This window comes from Choloepus didactylus, chromosome 3 (genome assembly GCF_015220235.1).
Source record: "Choloepus didactylus isolate mChoDid1 chromosome 3, mChoDid1.pri, whole genome shotgun sequence".
NCBI classification, from domain to species: Eukaryota; Metazoa; Chordata; class Mammalia; order Pilosa; family Megalonychidae; genus Choloepus; species Choloepus didactylus.
The window spans coordinates 5,074,170-5,100,379 of record NC_051309.1 but is presented as its reverse complement, the minus strand read 5'-3'; the positions used below and the strand labels follow the sequence as shown (position 1 = coordinate 5,100,379).

Sequence of the window (26,210 nt, the reverse complement as noted above, 5' to 3'; positions counted from 1 at the left end):
AGGCCGCCTCTTTGGTGCGGGATGTGGCAACTGCACACAGCACATGGGCACGGGGGTGGACGAGTGGACACAGCAGGGTCAGGCCCCAAGGCTTGCAAGGGAGTCCCCACCAGGCCCCTCTTTGCCGGCCGGCATCAGCGCACCAACCGAGCTCCAAGGGCCCTGGCCAGTTTCCAGGGATCAGCAGAGCTGTGGGGGCTGTGCCCTGGCCAGTGTTCCCGGGCCACTGGGCAGCCTCAGCTGCTGTCCCTGCTGGGGCTCTCGGACCATGCACTGGAGGCGAGAATCACCCATATGAATGTCTGCAGGGTCCCGAGGCAAGACCAGGGCTCTGGGTGCCAGGAACCGGGCTGGCACCTGCCCAGTGCTCTCCCCACCACGGGCGGGCTACCAGCAGCCACGGGCAGTGCTTAGGCCAAGAGACTCCTCCCTGGGACCCCGGACAGTGCTCCTGGGGCAGGGGACTCCCCTCCTTATTCTCCAGCTGGGGCTTCTGGAGAGAGGACACGCCGGCCCCACGGCTCTTATTCTCCTCAGAAGCAGGCCCAGCTCCACGACTCAGACTCAACGGAACTACATTCAGAGGGAGGCAGAGTTGTGTGTCTGTATGTGTGTGTGTGCATGTGTGTGCATGCACACACAGGTGTGTGGTGTTTGAACATGTGCATGTGTAATGGTTGTGGTGTGTGTGGAGTATGTGACGGTGAGTGTGTGTGAGTCTGGGTGTGCAGTGTCTGTGAGTGTGCACGTGTGTGCATCACTGCCTGTGTGTGCAGAGTATGTGTGTAGTGTGTAGTGTATGTGAAAGTCTCTACTGTGTGAATGTGAATGTGCATGTGTGTAGTGTGTGTAGTGCATATGCAGTGTATGTGAGAATGTGGGATGTGTGTAGTGCATGTGTAGTGTGTGCATGTGTGCAGTGTACGTGTGCAGTGTGAGTACATGCAGTGTGTACGTAGTGTGTGTGCATGCATGTAGCATGTGTAATGTGTAGTGTGAGTACATGTGTAGTGTGCACCTTGTGTAGTATGTGACTGTGACCATGTGTGTGCATTGAGTGTGTCATTGCCTGTGTGTAGTGTATGTGCATAGCGTGTATTCTATGTGAGAGTGTCTAGTGTGTGTGAATGTGAGTGTGCATGTGTGTAGTGCATGTGCAGTGTATGTGAGCACGTGAATGCATGTGTGGTGTGTGTATAGTGTATGTATGTGTGTGTATAATGTGATGTATGTAGTGTGTGAATTGTGGTGTGTGCATGTGTGTGCACATGTGCAATGTGTGTAGCATATGTGTGTGAGTACGTGTAGTGTGTATGTGGGATAGTGAGTACATGCGTAGTGTGAGTACATCTGTACTGTGTGCACATATGTGTGTAGTGTGTGAGTGAATGTGGTGTGTGTATAGTGTGGGTACATATATGTAGTGTATGTGAGCATTGTGAGTGCGTGTGTGTAGTGTGCATGTGTAGTGTGTGCATGTGTAGCGTGTGTGTGCATGTGGGTAGTTTGTGAGCATGTGTGAGTGCATGTGTAGGGTATGTGCATATATGTAGTGTATGCAAACGTGTGTGTGTGTAAGGTGTGTGCAGGTATACTGTATGTTGTAGTGTATATGTAGCGTGCACGAGTGCAGTGTATGCGTGCATGTGTGAATATGTGTGTAAGGTGTGTGCAGGTGTACTGTATATGGTAGTGTGTACGAGTGCAGTGCATGGGGGTGTGCACTGAGTGTGCGCGTGTGCAGGGGCTGGAGTCTGGGTCTGGGCCTTGCCGGCCTGGGGCAAGTCTGCTAGAAAGTCAGCTCCACAGGATCAGGGCCCCCCGTGTACCCCAGCCCCGGGACAGAGCCTGCATGCCCTTGGGTGCTCAAAAAATATTCCCTGGAGGAAGGAATGAAAGTCGCCTCCACCTCAACACTCAGCTGCGGGCCCCTGTGGAGGTGGGCAGCGGCTGCGGAGAGGGCAGAGGCTCTGTAGGGTGGAGGACCCCCCAGTGCTATGGCCACCGAGGGCAGGGGCTGCCATCCAAGCTGCCCATCTCATGAAAGCCACGGGTTGAATGCTCCGAGCTGCTCAAGACGGCCACCACCGTGCGTGGGAACCATGGATCATCCCGGACCAGATGGTGAGGGGGCTGGTGGCTGGAAGCCCCACTGCTCCTACCCCCCCAGGGCGTCTCCCCTTCTCCCTCCCCTCCTCTTCCTCCTCCTGCCCCTCCCCCTTCCTCCCCCACCCATCCTCCCCCCAGTCCCTCCTCGCCTCCCTCCAGCCCCTCCTACAACTGTTTTTCTTGCCTAGGAAGAATTTTCCTTTCTTTCCTTTTTTAAAAAAAAACAGTCATTAAATAATAACCAATCGAGTTGGAACTAAAGTAACACAAGAAAATACCTTGGGGCCCTAAAGGCTGTAAAATAAGACAAGTGGGGCTTGGGGGTCGGGCAGACCCAGGTGCGAGTTCCGGCCGGGCCAATGGCCAGTCAGGCACCGTGGGCCTCAGTTTCCTCATCTGTAATAACCAACCTCGGGGGTGTGCCCAGCTTAAGGCGGTGCCGCTGGTCCAGCGCCCACACTGCACCCCACCTCCCCCTCGCCCCATCGCCAAGGCCTCCACGAGCCGCCCACCCGGGACCTGGCAGCCCTGGCCATCCCCACCCGTTTCCCAAACAAGGCAGGGGACTTGGGCGGCAGAGAAGGGCAATACTAATTTAAAAACTTTTCAGCAAGTCAAACATAGAGTGTTGAAAAGCAAATGCACCAATTAGAAGATGTGTTTTTAAAGAAATTCTTTGAATATATTACGTAAAACCAATTAAACTGTCCCCTAAACCAACATCATCACCCAGGGTTTGTTTTGGGGAAGTCTGGAGATGAAAACGATGGTTTCCGAAGTCTCAGTGGTGCCCCTGTCCCCTCAGAGGCGGCTGGGGATGAGGCGGAGGGCGGTTCGTGGGCCTCTGACACATGCATATGCACACACAACACACACATGCACGCACAACACACACACATGCACGCACAACACACACATGCATGCACAACACACACACATGCATGCACAAACATGCATGAGCATGTACACACATACGTGTGCTCAAACTGCCAACAGGATATATTCTAGAAAATCTTGTAAGACGAAAAACCACAAGCACCTCCCCAAGTATTTAGAAACCAAAAATTGGACATCCATTTCCGAGGGTCCTCTACGGAAACCTGGTTCAGGAGTGTCACAGCCTGTGCTCGAGCCTGAATCCAGGGCCCGTTTGCATTAAAATAGGGGTCGATTTTATCCCCGTGTATCCCCAGAACCTGGTCAAGTGCTGGGCAGAGAGAGGCACTCTGGACAATTTATTTCATAAAAGAATTAGCAGAGCAAAATTCTAGAATGATAAAAGGGTTTGGGTCATTGCTCAGGGTTCAGCCAAATAGGAATTAACTTGCCTTTGGATGGGAGTGTTGTTTATGCCCAGATTTTAAAAATACGTCCAAGACTGTCCCTGGGCATGAACCTACTTCCCCAGCCTGCAGGGACACTTGGTTGAAGGGCATCGTGCCGAAGCCCTTTCCTGCCTCAGATCCGGCCCCGTCAGAGGCCCGGGGGCCGTTCCACAGACTGCCCGCCTGCACCCTGGCCCTCCGAGGGCCCGACCTCCCCTCCATGCACAGAGTTACACCCTGGAGGAGCCGAGCTGGGACCCAGCGTGGAGCGAACGGAAGGCCGCGGTTGCCCACCCACAGGGGACGGGCACAGAACCCGCAGCCTTCCTCGCCCGTCCCTCGGCTGGGCCTCAGTCTCCCCACCGCCACTCGAGGGAGAAGGTTTGGATGACCTCTGGGTCCCCCCCCGCCCTTTCTTGAGGATTCATGCTCTAAGCTTTTCCAGCTGATAAAAGTCATCGCCTCCTGAACAGCCAAGAGTCGGACTTTTTCCTTCTCAGGAAGGGGAAGCAATACCCTGATCGCAGCCCTTTTGCAGCCAAGGAGAAGGAAGAGACCTTCTCGGCCCCACCGGACCACCGAGTCGCCGGTAAGCCACCCTTTCCCGGGAGCCCATACGAAAGTGCCCATCTAACCGGCAACATGGAACCAGCTTCTTTGGGGGGTACATGGGCCCAAAATTCAAATACAGAAAAGCCTCTTCCCATCTCTTCAGCTGTGCTCACTGCACTTCACAGTCTAGAAGGCATCTCCACATCCATCCTCCCAGCCGGTGCTCATGGCCAGCCCGCAAATGGGCCCGGTGGAGGGTGGCGGTCCATTTTACAGAGGAGGAACCAGAGGCTGAGAGTGGAGAAGCACCAGGCCCCAAATCACCCGGAAACCCAGTGAAGGAACGGGCGGTCCTTGAGCCTTCAGAACCAGGGGCCCGAGAGCACCCTCGCTGCTGAACATCTTCAGCCCCTATTTGCTGATGCAACAAGTCCCTCCAACCAAGGGCAGGGCCAGACATCCCACCATCAGAAACAAGTCTCGGAGCATGAGGACTTAAATTCCCACTAAGGAATAAATGACTGCTTCTTGTTCGTTTTGTTTCCCAAAGATCAAGCACAAATCCGGTGATGATGTAAGAAGACTCCAAACCCTCCCAATCTTTGCTGAAACCAATTTGGCTCCTGCCCTCCAAGCAGCGTCGTCAATGCCCCCAAAATGAGGCTCCGATCACAAACCTATTTATAAACCCTCATCCCAGGCTCTGTCCCCTGTGCAGCAGCCTCTGGTCAGAACACGCAGAGGTTCACCCTCAGATGTGCCCTTCCTTGTAACTGACAAAAAGAGGCTGCTCCGGAGCCTGCTAATGAATTTGCACGTAACGCTCAGACTGCCAAGGACCTCGGTCGTGCTGCCACCACCACAGTTCAGCAGACAATAAAAGGACACATTCGGAAGCAAACGGATAAGGACAGCCATGCAAGGAAACCACACAGCAGCAGAGGAAATCCGACTGTACCATGCTGTTTGTAGATAGGGGGTTTCCTATAGATGTTATCTTTTACGCCAGTGTCTGGGAAAGGAGAAAGAAAAAAAGAGGAGAGAACAGGAGGGTAAGCAAGCAAATCATGGTGGTCTCCATTCTCATTCTTCTTGGTCAACAACTCACTCACTCAGATTTAGAATCACCCAGATCTGGGACCCAGCACCCCATGCGGCGGACACCCAGGCCCCACACCTGGACCAAGCATCGCCTGGTCCAGATGTGCTGCCAGCCACATGCAGCCCCCGATCAGAAGGGGACAGAGGGAGCTAGAGAGGGCAGCAAGCAGCTCAGACAGCCCCTTTCCCCATCCTATCCCCAGGAGGACAAATACGTCTTTCTGGTGTTTGTGGGGCTTTGGGGGAAATGCAAATGTGGGGCAGTTGTGGGGCATGCAGATCCACGTAAATATTTTCAGAGTATCAGAATCAGGGGGAGCAATGGGGGGCTTGGGGATTCCCACGGCACTTGCTGGGTCAAGGCCAACACTCTCGATGCCGGTGAGGACAGTGGTCAGCGCCAGGGGCGGGCGCAGACCCCTCGGTGCCTACCTGGGACGTGGAAGTGGCGAGGAGCCTGCTGGTAGGTGGAGGGAGGAGGCTTGCTGTCTGAGAGCACGGAGAGGCTGGGGGTGCTCCGGCCACTTTCACTGCCTCCAGACAGAAGAGCAGAGACAGCAGGTGAAGGGGGGAAAAGCCAAGGAGAGCATTTCAAGCATAAAGGCCTCTTCCCAGCCAGCCCCCTCTCCCCTGCCCAGTGCAGCAGCCCAGACCCCTGCCCAGGGAAGGAAGCGGGGCCCCTACTGATATTTCGAGATGGGGCCCGATGACTGGTTAATCCAATGCTTGAGTTGAACTCCCCTTGACTGCCCCTTGGCAGAGGAACTCTGACTCCGAGGAAAGAGCCTGGTTGGCTGCCAGCTCGCTGGACGGTGGACCGGGCTGTCTCCCCAGCATCTGGCTACCCACCCTGGCCGGCCGTGCTGGGCCATGGCTGGAGGTGAAACCCAGCAAGTTGCCAACGCACCAAAGCACAGGCATCCCTTCCTAATCGTCCTCTTAACTTAAAAACGCTGCTTTCTCTGAGGATCTATAAATTAGCTAATCAGAATAGATGGAGGATTCTAAAGTGAACCAACAGCTAGCCTTCAAAGCTGTTTACTAAAATGTCATCAGCTGCAGAAAAGACACAGTCAAGCAGCTGCCACATTCCTAAATAAAGCTTTTTTTTTTTTTTGGTAAAATAAATGGGAAGTGTCCACTGAGTCCAGCTTGTTTCTTACCCCATCTAGACATCTGGATTTGGAATCCCCATTTTGCGGTCAAGGTTGGATCACCAAGTCACGAGTCTAGGGGCCACGGACATTTGGGCGAACCCCGTCCCGCCCGGCACGATTTAAGCGTGATGTGATAGGCAGATGTCACTTCAGTGAGGAGATGTGCATCTCGTTTCAGCAAGACACCCATGAGGCACCATTCACTCCCTCTCCGGTTAGCCCCGGAAGTCCACCGCCGCATTGGATGGTAGCTCGGCAAAGGGAAGGGGGCGGCCACTCTGGTCTTGGAAACATCCCACTCACACTGCAGCCATTTAGAGCAACAGGGAGTCAAAGGGACATTTCGGTGAGGCAGGACTCCCGCGGTGGGAGCTGTCGGCAGGCAGGACCCAGATGGCAGGTGGACAAGGGGCAGTGGCGCCGGCTCAGAGAGTGGCCTGGCCTAGCCAGCACAGCGAGCCGAGGGCAGCGTGAAAGCTCGCGGAGAACACGGCCAGCGGCCCCCACGGGCTGCCAACTCCGACCCGAAGCACCTTCTCCTGAGTGGGTGAGGATGCAGATCTCCCCTCTGTCCACACTGATGGACTCCAGAGAGGTGACCGCCTGCCCCTTCATCAAGGGGACCCCACTTCCCCTGGGCTCCCTCCCTCCAGCGCAGCACTAAACAGACCAGCGCGCCTCGCTGTAGCAGTAGGGGGTCCCCAGGGCTGTCACCCCACACACGGGCAGGTAAAGGAAACCACGATCCGTTCCACACAACCACAGCCAAGGCTGGGTGCATCCCCCAGGGCAGGGAAAAGTGACAGAAGCACAGGTTGGGGAAGCCGCCTGCACAGGCTCCAGGACAGCTGCAGATGGTTTGCTGGCATTGCTACGCCAGGCAGGTTCTGGACACTGTTGGCTTCCAGAGGCCTCCAAGGCTCGTTCCTTTCTGCACTGTCATTGTGGCCCCATGCACCTCGGCTTCCATCCTGTGGCTGAGGATTCCAGCACGTCCCGGGGGTCCTCTGCCCCCACCATCCCCAATCCTGCAGTGCAGTGCGCCCCAGAAATTACAGACAGGCAGGAGAGGGCTGTGGCTTTCATCGGATGCTCGGGTGAGGTCCAGGGGAAGCCGGGACAGCGCAGGGACCCCAGGGTGCTTCTAGCCCGTGCCTCACACCTGCCATCTGGGGGCCTAGAAAACCACCACTAACTCGGTGATCCCAAGCCCCAGACAGAAACACGGCTGCTCACACCCCCTACTCCCGGGCTGCCCTCCTCCCCACCATGCTCCTTTCCAATCCTTTCCTCCTGTCCCCACCCTTCCTGGGCTGAGGCCGGGGTGCTCCAGCCCCTCCGCACCATCTTAACACGGCGCCCCGCCAGCAGCGCACTGTTTTGCCTGCGTTATCTTGCAGGAAGCCACGCGGGTCCTGAGGACACACACCGCCGTCCTGGCCTCCAGAGGAGGACTCCACCAGTTTCCCCGATGCCCTTTCCTGTCCCCTGACCCCACCCAGGCCCCAATGTGCTGTGTCCGCACGTTTCGGAGGCTCCCTGGGCCGCGGCACTTTCTCAGGCTCTCCTGCATCTCAGGACCTTGGCAATCCGAGGAGCTGGTTGGGACTTCGTGGACGGGCCTTGATCTGGCATTTGTGTCATGGTTAGACTGGGCTCCTGTGCTCCTGGGCGACCGTCCTTCCACCACCTCACGTCGGAGCACCTGCTGTCCGCGTGACTGCCCACGGAGGACGGTAACCGCGCCGGCTGGGCCCAGCCGGGCTTCCCCGCTAGACAGTCTCTCTAGACTCACAAATGCTCATTTTATACCTGGGATTTCAACCCAGTGCTGCCTCATTTCTTTTCTGCTGAACTGGCTCCAGTGCTGGCGGCTGGGAGCTGGGTGGTGGGCACGCACAAAGCCCCCTGCGGTGAGCCCGAAGCAGGGCCGGCCACACCTCCGCACGAGGCAGCCCAGGCAATGCGGCTTGTCAGCTGCACGGCACACGGTGGTGTCCCCGGGGTCAGCGGCCCAGGACTCGGGTCCCAGGTTAGACGTGAGGAGGCCGACGGTGCAGCGAGTAGTGCAGAAGCGGCCCAGCCCCCAGCTCCTCTCCCTCTAGGGCCACATATGGAAGGAAGGACGGCCACTCGCGAGGCTGGTGCTGCCCAGCAAGGGGACGTGAGTGGCGTCACCTCCCCTGGTGCCTCCGGCCCTGCCAGCTGCTCCTTTAACAGGCGAGAGGACAGTGTGAGGCCCTCACGCCCCAGAAGACACGCCGGGACCAAAGCTCACACCGGAGTGCAAATGGCCACAGCAGCACCTGTCCTCGCACACCCTGGGCCCTGAGAGGAGGCGAGAGCAGTGTCTGGAGCTGGTGCCAGGCGGGCACCAGAGGACCCGGACAGGGGCTGCCTGCCCACCACAGAGCCCTCAGAGGGAAAGCCTCATCCAGGAAGCCGCCAAGCAGATGGAGGGCAGCCGGGAGAGGCATCCCCGGAGGGCGGGGCCGGTGTCCAGAGAGATGGGGCCGCAGCCCTCGGCAGCTGGTCGCCACTGCACTTCCAGGAGGTGGCTGTCTGGAGGCCGGGAGGCAGGGAGCCTCCGGAATGGACAGGGGATGAGGGACAGAGCTAGGACTCCCACTGGACACAGCATCGGATCGAGGGCCCGGGGAGGAAGGCTGCCTCCGGCTCACCCCACGGCGCTTTGGGGCCTTAGGCCAGCCCCTCTCTGAGCCTTGGCCCCTTCCAGGGGCCTTGGACACGGGCAGGCACTTGAGTGTCCAGTGTCCTGCACCTGCTGTCACAGACAAGACACCCGGGGATTCTGACCAAGGGGAGCCGGGGCCAGATGCTCCCAGCAGCCAGGTGGGGATGGGGGTCAGAGACTGGCAGTGAAGGCGGAGAAACTGGCCCTGGCCAGGGCCTCCCACCACCTGCAGAAACCCCCAGTCTCCAAAGCAGAGTGTGAGGGGTGCTTCCTCATGCCTCCCGGAGATGCCCCTCTTAGCTGGACACTGGCCCAGCATCGATGGCTCCTGAACCCCTTTTTGGTGGGCAAAGGTGGTTGGGTGAGGGCTCTCGCATCCTCCTCCCCACAACACAGATGGACGGAAGGCTCAGGCTTCTCCCTCTGCCTTGCCCCCTGGCCTTCTCTCCCTTGGCCAAGGATGTGGGGCAGCTTCCCTTGACCGCCCAGCCCAGAGCAGAGGGTCTGCAGAAGGCGGCTGCTGCCCAGGGGTCCTGCCTGTGGCCAGATCTCTTCCTAGCCTTTCCTCACTCTGGAGTGATAAGACCAGGAGGACAGACTCAGACACAGGCACATGAGGGGAGGGGTGCCAGGCTCTGCTCTGTCCGCAGGCCCTGGCCTGGACCAGCCTGGCCATGGGGGTCCTCCCCACAGCCCCAGGGCACAAGCAAAGCAGCCAAGAGCCAATGGTCACCTGCTGGACCTTGCCTATGGGCCACACCTCTTCCAGGAAGCCAAAGCAGAGCCATGCCAGGAAGAACAAAAAGCCATGAGTCCAGGGCTGTGCTGGTTGGAATCTGTCATGTGTCCCAGAAAAGGTCATGTTCTTTTAATCCATCCCTGTGGGGCAGATCTGTTGTGAGTGGGACCTTTTGATTAGGTTGTTTCCATGGAAATGTGACCCCACCCATTCAAGGTGGGTCTTAATCCTTTACTGGAGTCCTTTCAGGGAGCTCACGGAGAGAGAGAGAGCTCAGAGAAGCTAAGATACGTAATCCAGAGTTTGCCCCTGGGAGAAGCTAAGAGAGAAGCTAAGAGAGAGACATTTTGGAGAATGCCACAGAAACCAGAAGCTAAACCTGGAGAGGACCAGCTGACGTCACCATGTGTCTTCCCAAGTGACAGAGGAACCACGGATGCCAGCAGCTTTTCTTCAGAGAAGGTATCATCCTGTTGCTACTATAATTGGGACATTTTCACAGTCTTACAACTGTAAATTGTGAACTAGCAAACCCCCATTGTAAAAGCCATTCCTTTTCTGGTATAGAGCATTTTGGGAGCTTTAGCAAACTGGAACAGGAGCCTTCTGAAGTCTGAGCAAAGGAGAAGTTATGTCTTGCAGGATGACTTTTTCACTCAGTGGTTGATTCACTCTGAGCTGGTGGTGAAGCCTGGGTCCACCTCTGGGTGACACAACCCTGCCGAGGCCCTGGTAGCCTTGGAGCTCACGCCATGTGCCATTTGGGGCTTTCGTTCCCAGAAAATTGCTGTAAGGACAGACCTGTGAAGAGGTGAGGAAGGAGGTAACGATGGCCGGGGAGTGTTTCCAGCGGGCAGACGGGGCTCGCTCAAGGCAAACGACGACGACACACATAAATGACACGTCCAAGTTAGGACGAAACCTGATGACCATCGGACGCCACACGACCAGTGTGGTCAGTCGCGCTTCCTGTCACTCTTGGACGGAGCTTCCTCCAGAGACGTTTCCACTCCAGAGCTGTAAGGGGTGGTGTCTCCCGGGGAACCCGCCAGGCCCTCCTCGCCGGCTCCTCCAACGCTCTCCATGGCCCTCGGTGTGGACTGCGAGCCCACCTGTGTTCTTGGGTGCCACTTCCCCTGCAAGTGGACGAGCTGAGGTGTGGGTCATGGGTGGGCCGGGGCTTAGGAGTCAGGCTGCCCCGGGGCTGAATCCTGACCTGGCCTCCACGGGTTTTGGGGTCCCCTCTGTGCCTCGGCTTCTGCTCCCGAAAACCACAGCGGATGGTCCCTATACCTCCCAGAGCTGACGTGGAAAGAAAATGAGATGAGGGGGTAAACGCGCCGAGAGCAGGGCTGGGCGGGCTCACGGTGCCTCCTGCAAACCCTCTCCTCTCCGCCAGCTCTTGCTGCATCACAACTTCCAAGATTTTCCGGAGAACATTTAAACACTGACAAAAACGAGGCCAGATGCACAAGACACACACGGAGAGGGAGCACAGCGCGAGACGGGGCTGGAGGAGCACGCGGGGCACACAAGACAGAACCACACGGCCGCCCGGCGAGTCCGCCCTCCGCCCTGCGCGCCTTACCTCGGAAGTAGGGGATGTAATGATGTCTGAACACGGATGTAGGGCTTGGGTGTTGGGACAAGGAGAGGCAGCTACTGGTACCAACACTCTCAGTACCAGCTGCAGGCAACAGAGAGCAAGTCAGAGTCAGCCCCGGCCGTGCCGACCGCACAGCCACAAAATGTTCCTAGTCCCCGTGCCGCTAGGAACATTTGCTTCCTCTCTCGGGGAGCACACGCCTTTTTGAGGCCCCTGCAAGGGGTCAGCGCATAAGCTTGGGGTCACTCTGCTGAGCCTCCAGGCACAGAGGGGCGGGAGGAGAGAGAGTGGCCCCGAAGGCTGCTGGGAGGGGTGCAGGCTCTGGCCGGGGTTCCGGGGAGGACTGCTCTCCCAGAGCCATGCCCGCTGCTTCTTTTTGAGGGTCTCCTTGGGATCAAGGATCAGGGAGCGGATGAGTGACCAGACAAGCCCTCTGGCCTCGCCCAGCCAAGAGTCAATTGTGGGCTCCCTGGGGTTTGCCTCTGGACCTCGGGCAGCTGGGTAACAGGGTGGCCCCCATGCCCAGGGGAGCCTTTGGGAGAACAGAGGGGCTCAGAGGGGTGACTGGCGGTCGTTCATCCGCTCTCCTGCTAACTCACACGTTCACCCATCCACACTCCCAGCTTTTATGGAGCAAGATGCCCAGGCATGCTGCATGGAGTAAATGAAAATAACTTTGCAAATTACTGAGCTCCCATTTTCCCCCAAAGGCCACATGGATTAGAGCTGCATTCCTTGGGTGTGAAAGGGGGCCATGCAAGAGCTGGTCAAGGAGGAAGCAGCTTGGGGAAAAACCCTCAGAAAGGCAGCTCCCCGTGGCTCTGCACACTGAGCAGGACCAGTAGGCTCGAAACTAAGGGAGAGCAATGCACAGCTGGGTGCTGGGTGGCAGATGGGATGAGATGGGGTAGAGAGGGGCCTCCACAGGGCTCCTTTCCTGCTCTGCCTCTTGCCCTTTGTTCCCCAGGGTCAGCCGTCACCAACCCCAGAACTGGTGAGGCCTTTCTCCGTAGTTTGGCCATGGACTTGGCTTTCACAGCTCAAGCCTTCACAAAGACCTGCTATGTCACAGCTGGGCATCTCTTGCCCCTGAAGCATCTGCTAGATTCTGGGCGCTCAGCGCTGCCCTAACAGGCCCCTTGAACCCACAGGTTGACAGCTGCCTCCCTGATGCACTTTCCCCACCCGACCCAGGAAAGTCCTGCCCTTGTGTCACTAAACGGGCCGGTTCTGGATCCTTCGCTGGCAACTCTGCTCCCCTGAAATCGTGTTCCCGGTTGCAGAAGACGAGGGAGTGACCACTGCCTCCCAGAAACAGCCACACAAGCGCACCTGCAGGGGCAGTACCTGCTCGGCTGTAGTGCTGAGGTGACCGCGAGGTCGGGGTGTAGCGCCCGAGGCTGACAGACCCCGCGGAGCTGGGGCTGGAGGTCCGGCACTGCTTGTAGGACCGGTCATCCTGGTCGCCCTGTCGGGAAGACACAGGCTCGTGAACCGTCTGCACCCGGCCGTGCCACCTCGCCCGCCCCAGGCCCCAGCCCCCAGCCCCACCCTCCCCAGCACCAGCCCTTCTGCCCCTCCCCAGCCCCACCTACCTTTCCCCAGCCCCGCCCCACCCTCTTGCCCCTCCCAGCCCTGCCCAGGCTCCCCTAGCCTTGCCCCTCCCCAGTTCCACCCTCCTCCAGCCCCACCCAGCCCTCCTACTTGCCTGTCTCCCCAGCCCCACCCACCCCACCCTCCCCAGCCCTGCAGAGCCTCACCCAGCCCTCCTGCCCCCTCTCCCCACCCACCTTTCTCCAGGCCCGCCCTCCCCAGCCCTTCCCAGCCCCGCCCGCCTCTGCACCTATGACTGAGTCAAGGTGTTCCCGAGACCAATACCGCCCGCACCCCCCCAGGGAACATCTGAAGGGCCAGCTGGGGAGGCCTGGCACCCCCAGCCCGAGTGTGGGCCCCATGCCCGCCAGTTACTCTTGGGCAGTACTCCCCTCGAGACCAGGGTTACCCCAGCGGTGGTGGGAGGTCCCAACCCCCACCTCCTTCTGCCCCCTCCTGCCCAAACTCCCAGCCCCCAGGGTTCCTTGGAACACAGTTTGAGAACCACTGAGGTTCCGCATTCTCCCCTAGATCCGATGGGGGCACTGGGAACTTGAGGGGTCTCAGAGGCACATTCCATGGTGGGGAGGCCCCCCTGGGCCCAGAAGCAGGGTTGGGTGAGTCCCACAACATAACAAGCTCTGTTCAAGCAGGGATGGGTGCTGTTTGGGTCCGTCAGAGCAGGCGGGGGCAGTGCGAGATGGCACGGCACCGTGGCAGGGAGAAGAGCAGAACGTCGGCCCTGACCCAGCCCGGCCGGCGCCCCACTGGGGTGGACACGGCTGCTCTGCCCCTGGGGGCTGGCATCAGCCATGAAGAGAGTGTGCTGCCCCCTCAGCCGTCCCGACCTCGCCTTCCACCACCGGGGCTCCCTCTTCAGCCAATGGCTCACTCGCTGCCCCTCCAGCAGGCCTGAGTGCCCACAGCCATGTGTCAGTCATGCCAGGCTGCAAGCAGGTACCACCGTCCTACCTGCCCTGCACCCTGGGCTCTTCTGGCCCATCCCACCCCAGGGCGACAGACCCACTCTCCAGGGCCCCATCTCCGGGGCAGCCGCAGCACATCCTGGCCGACTGGCTTACGCCGCCCAGGGGTCTCGACTCCTCCCCCTGGGTACTCTCGGTTCCCAGATGGCGTGTGGGTTTGGCTGCTGGCATAACCGGCCCCTGCACAATTTGGGTGCTGCCACCGTGGACAAAGGGCTGCACCTAAACGCCACTGGTTCTGCAGACAGGGTGAGTCCTGCCAAACAGAACGGCCCCCATCAGGGCTAAAATGGTGCCCTCCCCACCTGCACCGTGTCTAAGGGGGGTGGGCTGTGGAGTGAAGGAGAGCGGCCAGCAGGCGACTCTGCAGAAGATTCGGGGAGCAGATGGAGGTGCTAGGTGCAGAAGAAGATATGCTCTCTTGAGTCCATCCTGGTGCCTGGGGCAGGGATGGAGGCTGGGAGGGCAGGAAGCAGGCAGGCCAGGTGAGGACAGGTGAGGACAGATGAGGCCTTGGGGCCTCTGCAACCCGCAAGACCAGACCCCTGAAAGCTAAGCGCTGCTGCTGGCCCCTCCGGCCTTTTGGGCACACACTCAACCACATCTGTAAAATGGAACTGGCCGTCTGCACCTGGCACCTGCAGGCCCACTGTGCCAAGGAAACAAGGTGAGGTGGGGGGCTCTGGGCCCTGTGATTGCAGCCACGAAGGACCTCGTCATTCGACGTCCCTGGAGGTGACCGGGGTCAGCACACAGTTCCCGTGGCTCGGGCTGGACCAACAGGCAGCAGAGCAGGTGCGGGCTTCCAAGCCAGAAGCCGGGCCTACATCTCTCCACCTCCTTCCATGACTGTGACCCTGGGAAAGGGATTTGACTTCCTGGGGCCTCGGTTTCTCCTCTGGAAAAATGGGAACAACCGCAGTACGTGTTTCCTGGATTGTCGTGAGGATGAAATGAGGGAACGTGCTTGGTGGCAGGAGTGGGCACCCCGGAGTGGGCACCCAGGTAGCTGCTGTCCCTGTCCTTTATTCCTGCCTGTGAGGGCGTCCCTTTACCACGGCCACCAGGTTCCACCCTGCAGACTGACCCCTGACCGGCCGCTGTCCAGGTCACTGATTGACCATGAAAAACAAATCACAAATGGACTGTTATTAATAAACACTACTTGACTGTTATAAATAAACATCTCTGGAGCATATACCATGAGGACCTGGATGCTTCCCAGATATCCCACTTGGAGAGGCTGTAGGGGCCCCGGGAAACCCCAGGCACCTGTGCTTTTTTCTCTAAAGGAAACCCTGACCTCCAACAATCCCTGGGCGATACCCAGCCCCAGCGCCTGCACTGGCAGGTGAGCTGTGCAGACGAGGCGTGATTATAACGATGGACAAGGCCAGGGTCACCCCTGGCCACAGAGGCCATGGCCCCGACCCTGCGGTCAAGGGCCCCAGAGCCCCCTTTTGGGGGAGCTGCTGGCTGGTATCTTTATAACCCGGGCACAGCGCAGTGAGGCAGATGGGAGGCAGGAGAGGGGGCTGGTGGTTACTTCATAGGCGTTGGCGAGAGTAACTGAGCGGCTGTGGACACAACACACAGAGCGGCCCATTAGTGCCACTCCGCCAGGCTGGGCCTCTGAGGGGAGAGGTGGTCTAGGGGCTTCCACCTCAGGCAACACAGGGCCCACTCCACTCCCACACAGGATCCCGGGCCTCCAAACCAGAAGAGGCCACCGGCACAGGGACACAGACCTCCTCCTGGGAGAAGCTCGGCCAGCACCACCCGGAGAGAGAGAGGCCCCAGAGGTTTCCCTCCTGCAGACGAGCCAGCCTGTCTCCACCCCAGCACCTGCCTCCGGGGCTCCGTCTTTCCAAAAGGAAGAACAATTATGGGCAGGAATGGCCCGTGAGCCCATGACCCCTTGGTTTTCCCTAGAAAAGAAAGGGAGGTCGGCAGAAAGCCAGGGTGACTAGGAGCCTCAAGGCCTCTCTGGCCAAGACCCCCACTCGAGCTGGTGAACACGGCCCACCACCCACACTTATGCATGATGTGGCAGGAAGTTAAGGTTCTACCTCCAACACCAGGTGGGCACACGGTCCTGTGCAAGGAGGAGAAGGGGTCCGGGCTGCTCTGGAAAGTTTGCCTTTACTTATTTCCCTGCCCTTAAAATGGAAGGGGGCACATGTTTGGGGAAGATGCCAGGCTGGAGGAAGGGTCTCAGGGATTAACCTGCCTAAACTTCTTTCACAGAGGGGAAACTGAGGCTCAGAGATGAGAAGCCAGGTCTTCGGGCTTCTAGCCCAATGCTCTTTTTTTTCTTTAAATTAATTTATTTATACACACTCATATCCACCAAACAAACACTTCCCTGTCCTCTTTGCCCCATCTCCTGGTAACCTCTCATTTACTTTTGGTCTCTGCGATTTGCTCTTTCTAGATAGCTCTTCTAAGTGACACCATGCACTATTTGTCCTCCTGTGCTTTGCTTATTTCATTCAGTGTAATGATTTTAAAGTTCTTCCATGTTGCAGCAGGTCTCGGAATGTCACACCTTCTTAAAGCCAAATTACACTCCATTGTGTGCATGTGCCACATTCGGTTCATCCATTCATCTCTTGATGGACGCTTGGGTGCCTTCCACCTTTTGGCTATTGTGAATAACGCTGCAATGAACACTGGTGTGAGATATGTGTCTGAAACCCTGTTTTTACTTTCTTTGGGTATGTACCTAGAAGTAGAATTGCCAGGTCATATGGCTTTTCTATAATTAACTTTTTCAGGAATCACCATATTGCTTTCCACCGTGGCTGCACCATGTAACATTCTCACCAGCAATGCCCAAGGTTTCCAATTTCTCCACATCCTCCCCAACACTTCCTGTCTGGTTTTCTAGTAACAGCCACCCCAGCGGGTGTGAAGTGGGATCTCATTTTGGTTTTGACTTGCATTTCCCTAACGGCTGATGATGTCATGCATCTTCTCACGGGCTTATGGGCCATCTGTGTATCTTCTTTGGAGAAATGTCTACTCAAGTCCTTTGCCCATTTTTAAACTAGGTTGTTTGTCTTTCAGTTATGGTGGTGTAAAAGTTCTTTATATATTCTGGATATTAAGCCCCTACCAGATTTGTGGTTTGCAGCTATTTTCTCCCATGCTGCAGGTTCTCTTTTCACTTTCTTGATAATGTCCTTTGATGCACAAAAGCTTTTAATTTTGATGAGGTCAAATTTGTCTATTGTTTCTTTTGTTCCTTAGAAGTCATATCTAAGAATCCATTACTAAATTCCAGATCATGAAGATTTGCCCCTATGCTGTTACCTTTCAAGAGATTTAGAGTTTTAGCTCTTATTCTTAGGGCCTTGATCCATTTTGAGTTAATCTGGGGTATGGTGTGAGGTAGGCCTCTAACTTCATTCTTTTGCATGTGGATTTCCAGTTTTCCCAGCACCATTTGTCAAAGAGATAATTCTTTCCCTGTTGCATGCACCCAGCACCCTTGTTGAAAATTAACCGGCAATAGATGTATGATTCTATTTATAGACTTTCAATTCTGTTCCACTGGTCTATACGTCCATATGTCTATCTTTATGCCATTGCCATACTGTTTTGATTACTGTAGCTTTGTAGTACAATTTGAAATTGCGAAGTGTGAGTCCACTAACTTTGTTCTCCTTTCCAAAATTGTTTTGCCTATTCAGTGTCCTTTGCAGCTCCATATGAATTTGAAGATTGGTGTGCTGGTTTGGATATATTATGTCCCCCAAAAAGCCATATTCTTTAATGCAATCTTGTGGGGGGCAGACAGATTAGTTTGTTGATTAGGGTGGAAATGTTTGATTAAATTATTTCAATGGAGATGTGGACCCTGCCCACTCAGGGTGGGTCCTAATTAAATCACTGAAGCCCAATAAGAGAGCTCACTGACAGAAAGAGCTCAGAGCAGCTGAGAGAGACTTTTGGAGAGATGCTTGCTAATGCTTTGAGATGCTTGGAGATGCTGGGAGATGCTAGCCCAGAGTTTGCTCCAGAGAGGCTAAGAGAGAACCCTGAAGCTTAGAAGCACAGTTTGTGAAGAAGCTAAGAGAGACAAGCCCAGAGACATTTTGGAGAAAGCCATTTTGAAACACAACCCAGGAGCAAAGGACCAGCAGATGCCAGCCACATGCCTTCCCAGCTGACAGAGGTGTTCCAGACACCCTCGGCCGTTCTTCAGTGAAGGTGTCCTCTTGTTGATGCCTTAGTTTGGACACTTTTATGGCCTTAGAAATTTAAATTTGTAACCTAAAACATTCCCTTTATAAAAGCCAATGATCCATTTCTGGTATTTTGCATGATGGTGGCAGTAGCAAACCAGAACAACTGGCTTTTCCAGTTGTGCAAAAAAGACTGCTGGGATTTTGTTGGGAACAGCATTCAGTTTGTAGATCACTTTGGGTAATACTCACTTCTTAACAATACTCAGTTTTCCAGTCCATGAACATGGGGTGTCTCGCCATTTGTTTAGGGCTTTTATCTCTTTCAGCAGTGTTTTGTAGTTTCCAGCGTACAAATCCTTGGTTGATTTTATTCCTAGATACTTGATGCTTTTAGATGCTATTGTAAATGGAATTGTCTTTTTAATTTCTTCTTTGGATTGCTCATTGCTAGTGTATAGAAACACAGTCGGTTTTTCTGCCTTGATCCTGTACCATGCCACTTTCCTGAATTTATTTATTAGCTCTGGTAGTTTCCTTGTGGATCTCTCTGGATTTTCTACATATAAGATCATGTCATCTGCAAATACTTTTCCTTCTTCCTTTCCAAGCCCAGTGCTTTTTTTCTCTGCTGGATGCCTGTGTTTCTGATGAACTGCTGGAAGGTTCCGGAGAAGCAGGAGGTGTCCAGCGCTGTGGCTGGTTTCTGCTCAGCACAGATCCCTGACCCCACCCCACCACCTGCCCATAGGAGGGTGGCACAGGGACCCCACCAAGCAGGCTCCCAGCCAGACCATGGCAGGGCTGAGAGGGGAGCGCCCTCGGGGCCCCCGTGAGGTAGGGGTGAGGCCGGACCCCTCTGGGCAGCAGGAGAGGCTGACCACAGAAAGAGCAGTGCCCAGCTGGGGCCTCTCCTGAGCTGCACGACCTGGGCCCAGCACATCGGCTCTGCCAGCCTCGGCTGTCTGGGGGCAGGGATGCCCGATGCCCTGTGCAATGGGAAGTGTATAAAACCAGAGCTGGTGTCGACTGGAGTGGGAGCAGCATAAGGGATGGGGCAGTGATGAAGGCACTGTGCTGAGACCTGGAAGGACCCTGTCCGTGGCCACGGGCTCTGCCGGTCCGGGGATGGACACACCCAATCCAGAACAACCTCCAGAGCAGGCCATCACCCACCTGCCGCAGGTGGGCCCCAGGTGAAATTGCAGTTGGGCAAGGAGGCAGCCCCTGTGGCCCCTGGATCAGACTCATGACCCTCCCATCCACTTCCCCCCTCCACTAAGGGGCCCCATGGCCTCGTCAGGAGTCATGGTGCATCACAGAGGCTATAGCTCCAGAGCTGCTAGAGGAAGTCTCAGATGCTGCGCAACTACTGGATGCAGGATGTGGAGCTCTGTTAGTGTCAGCACCCACGTCGCAGGGAAATAACGGTGTCTACCCACACAGCGCCTGCTCTGCTCACACTCACGGCCCCCATGGTGACAGGCCCCTCACACCCCATGGTGACCCAGCACCCCACCAGCAGCTCAGGTGGGGAGGATCCCCCCCCAGCTCCTGCAGAGATGCGGAGGTTCACACCAGGATGGGGTCTGAACGATGTTCCAGGCTGGTAGGAGGGGAGCTCTCTGGAATTGGCATCCTGTGTCCACGGGGAAGCATGAGGCAGAGTGAGACAGCAGCCAGCAAGTGGTCCTCCACAGCAGGAAGGCCTGGGTTCTCATCTCGGCCGCGCTGCCCACCGGCTGGGGGACCTCGGCTAAGCCGCTTGACGGTGGTGATTCCCTCCCAGTGCCTGGCTCGGGTCACATGCGGGCAGTGGAGCCCACAGCCAGCTCGGGCACGAGGCAGGGGTCCTCTCCCCCAACACTTGGCCTCACTTAGGGTCACTGGCTCCTTCCCCTGCACCCTGAGACCCCATAAATCCACGGGGGCAGAAGCAAGTCAGGAGAGGCCTTGCCCTGGGCTTCAGTGGTACCTGAGCAAGGAGAGGTGCAGCCCTTCTCACCCTCATCCCGCTGTCCTCGGCTCCACAGTGGACCCTGAGTTCCTCAGGAGTGTCTTGAGCTCCGCAGATGTGTCTGAGCTCCGCAGGTGTGTCTGAGCATTGCAGATGTGCCCTGAGCTCTGCAGGTGTGCCTAATGCTCCACAGACGTGCCCAGGGCTCCACAGGTGTGTCCATAGCTCTGCAGGTGTGCTCACTGTTCCTCAAGTGTGCCAGGGCTCTGCAGAAATGCTCCAAGCTCCACAGAAGTTCCCAGAGCTCCTAAGAGTGCCCAGGACTCCAAAGATGTGTCCAGTGCTCTGCAGTTGTGCCCATAGATCTGCAGGTGTGCCCTGAACTCCACAGGTGTGCCCAGGACTCTGCAGGTATGTCCAGGGCTCTGCGGGTACACCCATAGCTTGCAGGTGTACTTAGGCAGAAGTACCCAGAACTCAGCAGGTGTGCCCAGGGCTCCGGAGGTGTGTCCAGCAGCTGGGACCGGGTGGATGTTTGGACATCAGCAGGGCGTGGCTGGGCTTGCCCTATACCTCCTTTATCAATTATGACTCCCCTGGAGCCTCAGTCTCCATTTCCAAGAGACCCTTGAGACAGAGTCTTGAAACAAGCCGGGCCGAGGGACTCACCTGGAAGCTCCCCTGGGCCCAGGCCACACACACATAAACAGCTGCACGCCCAGCCAACGCCTGGCAAAACCAACCCTTCCCCTCCCAGGTACCCACAGTCTCACCGAAATCTAAAGCCACAAAAAGAAGAGTACAACCAGCCCTGAAAGCTGGTGAATTGGAGAAGAGCACCAGGCAGTAAAGGACGTGTCCACGGGGACGCTGAGGGATAAATGCTGTGTGGTTCACAAAGTGGTCACATGGGCTTAAGGAATCCCGGGACAGAGGACAGAACCCGGACCCCGGGGCGGGAGCATGTGCCGGTTAAAGGAAAACGTGCATCGCACACATCATGAAAACAACCCAAAACTTAAGAAGATGAAGGGATTTTCATGTAGTTCTTATCATTTGCCCCAAAACCAGCTTCCACTCTCCCTGCGTGACGTGGCTTTTCCGGAATCACCCCCCATGTGCGTCGCTGGCTGCAGGGACCGTGGGGGGACGGAGCCTACCGCCAACTGTCGGACCGCGGGGCGCAGGCCACTGGGGTGCGTACCTCGCCGTAGCTCTGCCTGTCCCCCGCGGAGTGGCTGATGTACGGCGAGTAGGAGATCATGTCGGGGCGGTCGATGTTGTAGATGGCCTTGCTCTTCGGGAGGGCGGCCAGGTCCCTGTAGTCAAGAATCTCATCGCCCAGCTTTGCCTGGGGGAGGAGGAAGGAGCAGAGGGAGAAGAAATGTCAGACCCCGCCACACCAGGCAGTGCATCCCGAGTCAGGGGGCCGGGAGCTGAGTCCCAGCCCCAGGGGCAGCAGGGTCGGGGTGGGGGACTCCCAGCAAGGACACAGCGTTGGCCAGGGGGCCCAAAGCACCATGGGCCCTGGAGCCGGGGGCCTGGGTCCCGCGGCCCAGCCATGACCCAGCCTCATGGCTGCGAGGAGGGTCCTCTCTGAGCCTCAGTTTCCTCCTCCACTGAGTGGGGGACACTCTGGGGGCCCAGGAGGCCAGGCCTGGCCCACGCCTGGTGTGCAGAGAGAACGGCCACGGGCAGGTGAGATGGGGATGCCCCCGCATGGACACACACCTGTCGGAGGTGTGGTGGACGCAGGCTATACCCACTCCCACTTGCTCTCACCACGGGCGCATACTCCACACACTGCACACTTACTTCACACTCACCCCACTTTGCTCACACACTGCACACAAGCTTGTGCACACACTAGTACACATAACACCCACTCCAACTCATTTACATACAGCGCACACTAGCCCACGTTTGTACGCACAGACACTTGCATACTCACCACTCCCCATTCACACACTCCGCACACTAGCACACCTACTTCTTGTGTAGATACTTGTACACCCACACTCACTTTGCTCCAACACACACTGCACACTCACACCCACCTGCACCAGCACACCCCTTTCTGAGCAATCTCAGTTTGGCAGCAAAGTGCCTAACCTTTGACCTCGGAGGGGTCAGGGTCCTCCTTGCCTTGCCCACCTCTGAGCCGTACCTGGTGTGCCGGTTTGTTTATATTATGTCCTCCAGAAAAAGCCATGTTCTTTGATGCAATCTTGTGGGGTACACATATTAGTGGGGATTAAGTTGAAACATTTGGATTAGGTTGTTTCCATGGAGATGTGCCCCACCCAACTGTGGGTGATAATTCTGAAAGGATAATTTCCATGGAAGTGTAGCCCCACCCATTCAGCTGGGCCTTGATTAGTTTACTGGAGCACTACATAAGCTCAGACAGAAGGAGCGAGCTTGCTACAGCCAAAAGGGGCACTTGGAAGAATGCACAGGAGCTGAGAGAGGAGCTGCAGATGAGAGACAGTTTGAAGACGGCCACTGAAAGCAGACTCTTGCTCTGGAGAAGCTAAGAGAGGACAAACAGCCCAAGTGCAACTTAGAGTGACATTTTTGAGGAACTGCAGCCTAGAGAGGAACGTTCTGGGAGAAAGCCATTTTGAAACCAGAACTTGGAGCAGACGCCAGCCACGTGCCTTCCCAGCTAACAGAGGTTTTCCAGACGCCATTGGCCATCCTCCAGTGAAGGCACCCGATTGCTGATGTGTTACCTTGGACACTTTATGGCCTGAAGACTGTAACTGTGTAACCAAATAAACCCCCTTTATCAAAGCCGATCCATCTCTGGTGTTTTGTATTCTGGCAGCATTAGCAAACCAGAACACCTGGCCACACACGATTACTTGTGATGCCAAATGAGCGTGGGACGCATGAGACGCCCTGCATTTGTTCGTGTTGGGAACACTGTGATGGCCCCTGGCTGTGGCGGCCACGCTCCTCTGCGACTGTGCTCAGCTGACCCCTGCGTGCCCCATGCTTATACGTCTCACCACCTGTCCCCTGTCCCAGAGAGGGGACTGTGCTCTGGGTGCCTGGAGCCTCAGTCCGTGAGCCGCCAGGCCATGGCAGCACGGCGGGTCCGGCGGGGCCAGAGGGACGCCTTCCTGGCTGGGCAGCAGCCATACGGCCCCACGGCTCCCACGTGGCGACGAGCTGGTTTCTGTGATTCTCACCCAGTTCTGGCTGGATGTGCCCGGAATGCCCGCAATCTAAACGGGACGAGCAGCACGTAAATTCTCACCAATCACCGTGCCATGGGCACGACGGGGCCCAGCGGCAGATGCCAAGGCTCCCTAGTCCTCCTGGAGCTGCCCCACGCTGGGACTCCCCCTGGATCCTGTCCACTCTGTGGCAGGCTGACCGGGACCTGCCACTGCTGGCCCCTGGGCCGCCCCAGCCAGTGTTGCTTCGCCCCGAAGACGCCGACCCCCCTGGAGTCCTCGCCGTGGCTCCAGCCTGCAGTGGAGGAAAGCAGCCGGCTCCCTGCAGCGACCCGGGCGGGCCAGCGCGGTCTCCACCCTTCGCTCCGCCGTGGGGCCTCCCTCTGCTTGTTCCGGACTCGCCCCCAGCCTTTCCAGCCCCGGGGGCGCCAACCTCGGGACTCACTGCCCACATCGAGATTTTGGCCACAGTCCCCTGTGGGGCAACTTGACAGTGGGTCCCCTGACTAACGTCATCAAGAGCCGCAGCCCGGACCATGAGCTCTTTGCTCTGAGACAGGTTTCGGTGCTTTATTATGTGCTCTGTGAAGGGAGCACGCCTGGTAACTCCCTTTTCCCGAGGAAGAGACCAGAGCTCAGAGAGGTTGGGTAACTTGCCCGCAGTCGCACAGCAGGAAGGTGACCAGGGCCGCCCCACATCCTCTCCCCTCTCCAGAGCCCCTGCCTCAATGGTCTCTCAGGCTCCAGCTGCACCACTGTGCTCTCCAGCTCCAACCCCTGGCAGCCTCCTCCTTGGGGGGGCAACACAAGCCCTCGCCGCGGCCCCACGCTTGGCCTTCATGCCCCCAGCCTGTTCCCCTAAGGGGTCTCCTCCTCGTGGCCCTGATATGTCAGGCTCAGCCTCTATTCTCCAGGTATCCTGACCTCCCCTGGCAGCCCCCAGCCCACCTCCTCCAGGAAGTCTTCCCTGACCACCTGATCCCAGGGCTCTGAAGGGACCTTCTGTTCTGTACACTAAGCCAGGGGATGTCGGATGCCTCAGGCCTCTGGCTGTTCCTTCTGGGGCCTTGGGAAGCATTCAGAAGACCTGAATTCAAATTCTGAGTCTGCCCTTGAAATCGTGATGTTTCCCTGATCAGAATCTCAGCTGCTCCCCTCTGCCTTCAGGGGAAACCCCAGCTGGGGCCTGGTTCTCATTCCCTCAGCCCGGGCCACATGCCATCCAGAACTCCTGACATTTTCCCGAAAATTCAGAGCCTGAAGGCTTTGCACATGCTGTTCCCTCTCTCAGGACATGCCCTTCCCAGACTCTGCCTGCCTCCTCCTTTCATCCTCCCCCCTCCAGGAGGCCATCCCTGGCTCCCTCCCCCGCCAGGTCGGACGGGAATTTTAAAGGCAGGTACTGACCTTTGCCAATGCATCCATGCCCCCAAGCCCCCAGACTGGTAGCTCCTGGTGGTCCGCACCGTCTGATTCATCGCCAAACCCCCTCCCCCTGAGTCCACGCTTGGTGCGGCAAAATGCTGGGGCCACGCTTGCCGGATGGAATCAAGACCAACCTAGAATCTGCAGAAGTCAAGTGAATCTCTGGGTCTTCGTCTTCTCCTGCCTTATAAACACGAAGCCATGTCTCATCCACTGCAGGATTTTTGTGAACACCATTTGTTTAAGCCATATTTCATAAAAACAACACATAAAGACGATGCTACCCCATGGGACGCTGGGAGAATCCTGGCTTCCCATGTCCCACCTCCCAGCTCTGAGGCTGCACTGCAGTGTCTACTGCCCACAGCCCACCGTGTCCAGCACCTGCTGGGCTTTCTTAGCCCAGAGCCACAGGGGGGTGACACAGGTCGGTGGGCTTCCCTGAACAACAAGGGCCAGGTGACAGTGGGGAGAAGAGAGGGCAGCCTGACAAAAGACCCAGAGCTGCTGACGGGCTCAGAAGGAAGGGCCCGCTGCAGCCCCCCAGCCAGCTGCCCTCAGCACTGGCCTGCCCAGCGTGGCCCACAGAGCCCTGAACCTGGGCCCTGTCCTGGGGCGGCTGCTGTGACAACAGGTGAGGCTCTCTAAGGGGCTGAGGGCCACTGGGGCGTGTGGGGGCAGGACTGGCTTTCTCTTTGCTTTCTTCTTTCCATACTGCACCCAGCAAAATAAATAATGACAACAACATCACGACTATATATGTGTATTATGTTAAAATTACAATGTAACACTAAATAACCCATTATGATCTAATAATGTTATTTTGTGCTATGCTTTCTATCTGCTTTACTGCATGGTGAAAAGGGGCTACAAAACAATATGTTCAGAGTAACCTCATTTTCTTAAATCACACACACACCTGCCTGCTCCTGCAAACATGCACACATCTGGACACACGCACACATACTGTTAACCATGTCCACTCATGTACACACATGTCCACATGCACACGTGCACACACACTGTGGTGGATTCTGTGTGTCATGTCCAAAGCCTCCATCTGCTCTCCTGCGATGCAAGCCCACTGTCAACAGCAGCTCCAAAAGGTGTCATCCTCGGTTAAGGCGTGGCCCGACTGAACGGGGGTGTGCCTCAGCCCAGATCACTGGAGGCCTTTATAAGCAGTAGAAATCCAGCCACAGAAAGAGAGAGAAAGCCACAGGGAGGAGCCCGAAGCCGGAAGTCAGCAGGAAACCAGAAGGGAAAGGTGAGGACATGGCCATGGGACAGGATAGCCAAGGAACCCAGGGACAGCCGGCAGCCAGGGCACCACCGGCCCTGGGAGGAGGGCAGCCTTCCAGCCTCCGAGACTGTGAGCCGGAAGATTCCTGTCACTTAAGGTCAGCCATTGGGGGGTATTTGTCATAGCGGCCAGGAAACTGAGACACAAGTACACATGCACACCCACACACGCACATGCACACGCATAAATGAGGACGAAGCGCGTACTCCAAAACATCAACAGTGGCTGCTCCAGCTGGTGGGATAATACATGGTATTAGTTTTCTCCTTTGTGCCAATTACAGTATT

General features: G+C 56.8%; 1 protein-coding gene across 6 annotated transcripts in view; it reads right to left on the bottom strand.

Annotated features, from left to right (window-relative positions):
* Nucleotides 1-26,210, bottom strand: part of ABLIM2 (actin binding LIM protein family member 2) — a 166,973-nt gene that overhangs the window by 28,911 nt on the left and 111,852 nt on the right. For 4 of the 6 annotated variants that reach the window (XM_037829323.1, XM_037829325.1, XM_037829326.1 and 1 more), the window contains 2 exons: nt 21,215-21,361; nt 12,632-12,752 (listed from right to left, as the gene is read on the bottom strand). In XM_037829323.1, coding sequence (XP_037685251.1) covers nt 12,632-12,752; nt 21,215-21,361 — 268 coding nt within the window. Of the gene's footprint in view, nt 1-4,944; nt 4,999-5,519; nt 5,622-11,266; nt 11,366-12,631; nt 12,753-21,214; nt 21,362-26,210 lie in introns of all 6 variants that reach the window. The other 2 variants (XM_037829322.1, XM_037829321.1) reach the window with 1 other exon arrangement.